The 6697-nt window shown below is 44.2% G+C and overlaps 1 protein-coding gene across 1 annotated transcript; it reads right to left on the reverse strand.

Annotated features, from left to right (window-relative positions):
- Positions 1 to 304: 304 nt before the first annotated feature.
- LOC105219312 (uncharacterized) lies at positions 305 to 3019 on the reverse strand. Its single transcript, XM_011195394.3, has 3 exons — positions 2281 to 3019; positions 1125 to 1835; positions 305 to 993 (listed from the first exon to the last, which is right to left on the reverse strand). Exons 1-3 carry the CDS (start codon positions 2441 to 2443, stop codon positions 494 to 496), a joined length of 1374 nt encoding a protein of 457 aa, XP_011193696.1. The 5' UTR covers positions 2444 to 3019; the 3' UTR covers positions 305 to 493.
- Between the last annotated feature and the right edge of the window lie 3678 nt (positions 3020 to 6697).

Genomic DNA, 6697 nt, shown 5'->3' on the forward strand with positions numbered 1-6697 from the left:
GTAATCAAGATTTTGAAGAGTTTCAATATTTTATAGTGACGTTTGCTTTCTTTGAATAGTTGCGTCAACTCAGTCTTGCCTCTACTAGCATTGCCTTTAGAAGGTTACTTAATACAGTGAGTGATAAACAATTTGGTTGATTTGATCACCGGTTTCTAAGTTCGTTTGATTTGCTTCGACTGCAAATCTTGCAAAGTGGCTCAGACACAAATACACAATTTGCTACGACATTTCCTTAGGATTTTCACATATTTAGTATAGAAATGCCTTAGCATGGCGTCATCAGTCGATTTATTTTTTAGTGTTTTAGTTTAGTAGATTTCTTGCTCGTCTTACCCTAAAGCTGCTGCCGCACATCGACTGTGTTCCCAAACCAGTCTTTCCATAGTACTGTATGCTATTATTTTTATAGGACACTACTTTCTCAATTACGCTTGCTCGCCTATCATCAACTTTTCTGCAATTAATTTTCATTTCACTCGGTTATTTCCGCTCAATTAGCGGCCGGTTCAGTGCCGTGAACATGCAAAATCATCTCAAACGGATCCCACTCCAAGTCGCTTTCGGTCTTCACACGTCCGCCTGCACCCAGCCGACGTCCCATGCCCACAGCGCCAGCAACGCCCCCAACACCGCCTACTACACCGCCGGCTTGATGCAATGGCACCATGCCAACCACGCTGCCGTCCTCATACACCCCCGACGTGGCGCCCAACATGCTCATCGGTGGCGGCATACCGAGACGCATATAACGCATGTGCTGTGCAGCGGCCGATTGCAACTGTTGATGTTCACTAACGATTTCCTGTATCTGCTCTCGCGTTTGCTCGCGCTCGTCCACCTTCTTGATGAGTATGTCGCGCATGAAGTCCATGCGTTCGAAGTGCTCCCAAGTGGAGTGAAAGGCCTGTTGAGTGAAGTGAGCGCGTCGCTCTTTTTGTAGTTCGTCGACATAGCGCTGCTTTATAATGGACCAACGAGTTTGTACAAGACCTGGTATAGTATATGGGAAGGTAACGCAAATATATGAAAAGTATTAGTGAGTTTCAGAAAGTGTGGTTCATTTTCTCATCTTAGGAACTGATTTTCTCTAGAAATTATAGTAGTCGTAGCTCTCTACTTACTTGCTGTCAATCCCAACTCGGCCGCAACCTCCTTCCACACAGCCGATGTGCGATTTTGCGCCTTACGTTGACCCGGCACAGCTTCCTGTTGACGTCCGACCCACAACGGCGGATGTGCCTTGATCACGTCGATGATGCGTCCGCGCATGCTATTATTCATGGAACCGGGGCGTCCCGGTTTGCGCATCGGCGTCGTTGTGGCCTCCACTGTTATAGCTGCCGGTGGCACAAGCCCAGTGAAACCAATGAATGGACTTGTCTCAACGCTTACTTCGGTTTGTGTCGTAAGCGGCGTCGATGTCAATAGCGGTTGTGGCATGCCGCCTGGGGTCAATTGTTCATGCATTTGTGTTGATAAGGGTGTTTGCACTAACTGCTGTTGTAGTTGTTGCGTCTGCGATTGTTGTTGCTGCTGTGCCGGTAGCCAAGTAAAACTGCCACTGGGACGTCCACGTCCCTGCGTTTGCGGTGTCGTTGGTGTCGGCGGTGGTGTGGGCAGTGATACAGCTGTGGGTGACTGCAAATGCGGTGTCTGGTTGCCATCATTGGCGCCAGCGGCCCCCACTATCTTCGCCACAGTTATGTTGTACATGAAAGACATCGGCTCGAAGTGCTCCCACTTGGTGGTGAAGCGTTCCTTATGCAAAATTTGCCGATGCACCAAATTGTGGTAGTGATACTTCATCTGACTCCATATGGACTGTAGTTTTACTATATGGAGGGAAGATGGGTATGTCTTAGAAGAGGTTTGTTATATTTTTTCTCGGAGAAACTCCGAACCATAGACACTTTTCTTTTAATCTTAACTTTATCTTATCATAATCTTACAAAAAATCTGGTTTTTAATATTGAGCTTAATATTTATTTTAGCCTTATGTCATTCTCAGACTTAATTCAAAACTTTGCCGTAACTTAGACTTAACTTAACCTTAACTTTACTACTAACAATGTCTTGAAATATCTTTAACCTGAACATTAATATTTAAAACTTAGCTTCACTTAACTTAACTTAGAAATTAACCTTAACCTTAACTTAAAGTTCTTAGAACTCATACTCATAAAGAAACTTTACTCATATTTCGGTTAACTCGTAAATACAATCGGTTATCTTCGTATACGAAATAAATACAAGTATATGTAGTTGTCTCTGTCTTACCTGTTGGCACATGCCCACCAAACTGTTCGGCTATCTCGTTCCACATGGGCGCCGTGACGCTGCGGCACATGTGCAGTTTGTTATTGGAGTCCCATATCTCCGGATACTTTTTGATAGCCTTCAGCAGTTGGGCGCGATTCACGAACGGGTCTTCTTTTGGCATTGCAACGGTGAATTAAAGCTGCTGACAAAGTGAACGACGATGCTGAAGAGGGCGTTGAGCAAATGAGCGCGCGCACGCGTATTATGCTTTCTCCGTGTGTGTGTATGTGTTATATTTGATATATGTTGTATAAAGATTATGAATTTAGCGCTTAAACCGGCAGTTAAACAATTGTAGTTGACGAAAACTGGCAAAAAGGGCAAAAAAACGCTGACAAATAAATATGGCGGCACTTGAAGCGGAAGTGTAACAGATAATACACTGAACCCGGAACTAAATTAACAACAATTTGTTTGTTAACGAAATCCTTGTTAATTATACGCGCCGTATGACCGACGCCGTAACGCGTCCTTTGACATCAATTATCGGCGAATAACTGAATGCAGAGAGCGCGCGAGAATATAGTACGAATGTGAATGCGAAAAGGCACTGTGCGATTGGGGAAAATAGAGAACATCGACAACAGACATCGTACAAAAGCGTCTCAAATGCAATAACAACAACAACAATAGCAACAGCAACTGCAAAAAAAAACACAAACGCAACAACAGCAACAGCAGCAGCAATAGCTATACTATTGAGCAAAAGCAAAAACACAGCGCAAAGAGTATGCGAGCAAAAATTGAAAAATGAATGAAACAAATCAGACATAAGACGAAGAGGGAAAAGCAAATAGAAACACAAAACAGCATACCAAGCCATAGCAAAGTGAAGCAAAGCGCACTGCAAACGACGACGACGCGCAGAGCAGCGTGTCAGCATCGGCTGTTGGTGGGGCGAAAGCGGCAGCCCAAGCAGAGCGCCAAACACACAGCGCGTAGCAGCGCCAGAAACAAAAGGTAGTTACATGCAGACTTGGTTTGGGAGACGGTGGCGACGCGGCACAAATTCCAGAGGCAGCTAACGATGGTGTTGTAGTCGGCCGGGTACAGTGGGTCCATAAGCGCCAATTATGGTTTAATATTTTAATGGCGACAGTGGAGCTTTAGTGGCTAGATCTCACACCAGCAACTGAACTCGAACGTAGCCTTTAACCAACAAACGAAGGAGTTGCTAAATAGCGCCTATCCATAAAAGAGCTCATTATTGCATAGTCTGGGGTTAGCAAACATTTGAAGGCTCGTACGATTCGTAGTGTTACGGGCAGCGCGTTCCACAAGTATGTGGAGAGTCTGGACTCAGCTACTCACAAGGGCATTAGAGGCACTCAGCTATATTTCTATCAATGGAATCACGGTTAAGAGAAGCTCTGCGACAAATACCAACAACACGATAGCATGCCTTTTTCCCAATGAGCCAATGGAAAAGAAGACGGCGCATGGAATTTAGTCAGACAGAAGCTATGAAATATCTCACATTTTAACGTAGTTTCCATTTGCCAATACGTCTCTTAGAAATACGAAATTTCATTTAATTTTCACTACAACACAATCACTGTGCGCTGCCAACTATCACGGCATAACCGGCAACCCGGCAGTCGACAACGAATGACGGCCACGAATGTAACGAACGAAGCGCACACTGAGATAGAGAAGATATGGCGATACCGAGGGAGACATGCGACCAAACCAGAGACCAGAGCCGGCCCGGGGTATATGTGTGTGTGTGTGTATGCAAAAACAACACAACAAACTAAAATCAGCAAATGAAGAGAACAATCGGACAGGCAACGAACTGGCAAAACTAACAAAAATAGCACAGAGCAATAGCAATCAAACCTGCACCGAACAGCCGCCGCAGCTCCAGAAGCCATCCACGACATGCTAACAACCAACGAAGGAAGGTCTTGGCGAGAAGCGCCGCGAAGAGGCGGGGACAGTGTGGCTTACGCCTGGGCAAATGCAAAATAAGCCAAAACAACAACAACACGCAAGTAATGGCAATAAAAAACGAGATGAGCAAAGAAACTACAATACAACGAGATCGGGTGAAAACGCATACTCGGATAGCGGGAAGACTTGCGTGAGTGTGTGTCTTGCAGAAGAGTAGCTGCTATAGCAATATCGTCGACGAATGGTTGGTGCAAGACCAGTGGGACAACCGGCCGCGTATACCGCCAGTCAGCTAGCCAGCCAGCCGGCTTAACCATCAAGCCACATAAATGACTAGAGCCCAACGAACTGATGAAGAACATCGATACCACAGAATCACAGTCACAACGTACCACTAAAAAGACTCGACGAACTCAAATGTGAAAATATACAAACAAGATTACAGCGCTGAGAAAATAAATAAAACACAACATCAAAATTAAATGAAACTAAAAATAGAAGCAGAAACATTGCGAAAACAGAAAAATGAAATTCGCGACCGGTGATTTGCGTTGAGACGAACCGACGAGTCGAGAAGAGCGCACAAAAGCGAATTGTGCGAGAGCGGAGAATATACAAGCGTACAAAAGACAAAGTGCAAATACACAAAGTAGTATGAAGCAAGAGACAGTAGGAATGTAGGAAAGACACAAACCAAAAAAGTAAACAAAATAATTATAAAAATAAATTTTATGATGACAAAAGTAATTGAAGAGTTGAGCGCAATATATAGTTCTATATTTAAATTAAATAAATCACAAAGTGCATGAGGAGAACACACAACAAATACTTATGGAGAATCAAGATTTTGGGGTTCGCAGGTCTGAAGAGGCGAGGTTGACTAATCCACAGAAGATTTACTAAGAAATGTATACGAATGGAATCACATAGTCCCAATGAACCGCATAACCAAGAACTATATATAAGACCATTGTAAACAGTTTAAGGATTGGATGAAAAGCAAAGCTTGGATTCTACAGATGTCGAACTCTATTTTTGGTAGATAATCTTTTCATAAACCGATGTTTTCCAATCGGACCTGAGAAACCCTGAACAGTTCCCTTGCAGTCAACGTAACTAGTTCAGGTCCTTCAGCTTAATATGATAGTCTGATCAAGAAAAGAGAAGGATGGACTGGACTGCGCACAATATTTTATAACCTTCCTATAAATTGTGCAAGATAGGTTCTCTAAGAGGTTCTCCATAAAGCCCCTGTATTTCCTTTTCATATTTTATGTTACCGTTTTTCCGGGATCTTCAATTTTAATGACACTTCATCGATGAGCAAAATGTCTGTTGGGTTGCCGCTTGGGCATAGCAATCGCCTAGGCTCGCAGCCAAAGAGTTGTTACTAATCCAAATACACTACCAGCGTAGTAGATACTAAACAATCCAAAGCAGGCAAAGATGGGAGGCCAGTTTGGGTGCATGTTGTGTGGCAGTCTGCCTGGGCTGACGGCAGTCATTGGTGTGGTGTTGCATGTAGTACTTGGCTGCAGCGAATTGGAGGCGTAGAGAGCGCCAATGTGGAGAATGCAAATGCAAATGCAGAGCAAAAACGAAATGGGCCGAGTGCAAAACAGAAATGCAGCAAATGAGAAAAGCGAAAATGGCGCATAGGCAAAAGAGAGAAAAGGCAGACAGATAGAGATGTGAAGAGAGAGAGAGAGCGCGAAAAGAGAAAACATGGCGTTTATGCAAACAGATGCAGTTGAATGTGCAAGACGGGTGGCCTTTGTGTGGTGGAGGTGGCGGCAACGAATGCAGTGAAAAGCGAAGATTGCGAGGCACGTTCGCTGTGGCAGATTTAAATACCACGTATATACGCATGTATGTGCCTTAAAATTTTGCATACGTGCATTTCCAATTGCTTGTATGTGTGTATGTGCGTGAGTTGATTTGCTTAGGCACCTGACAACCGGCCGGTTTTTGCAACTGTTTGTGGCTACAGCGAATGAGTATGCATAAGAAACCCAATTAAGGAAAAACATCACAGCGAGAAAAGTACTTTTTCGTTTTCGACAGCACCTACACCCTCGCCGCTGGCCCCTACAAGCTCCCATCTGGCTTACATAACCCCCTCTCCCCCCTCTGTGCTGGGTTGCAGCTGCTGCATAGGCAAATTTTACTGTTACCAACTGCTTGCAACACAATTTCGCAAGCAAAGCAAAAGCCCAAATTGACGATTTGCGATTAGAGAAATGCTGGAAGCGCCGAACCCACAGAAGAGTGAGAGAGCGAGAGTATTGCATACTGGTTACACGTTGGAATACGGTCAATATACGGTGCCTTGCTGCTGTTTTCCACTTTTTACGTCCCTTCCTAGATTATTTTTTGATTTTTTGTTCATAGGTGCTCGTTGTAAACTTGAAGTGTTGGCGAGTACACGAAGACCGGTAGGCCAACGAATGCCGGTTCAATGTAGCACGGGTCAATAGAAAAA

This window comes from Zeugodacus cucurbitae, chromosome 4 (genome assembly GCF_028554725.1).
Source record: "Zeugodacus cucurbitae isolate PBARC_wt_2022May chromosome 4, idZeuCucr1.2, whole genome shotgun sequence".
In the NCBI taxonomy this organism is placed as follows: Eukaryota; Metazoa; Arthropoda; class Insecta; order Diptera; family Tephritidae; genus Zeugodacus; species Zeugodacus cucurbitae.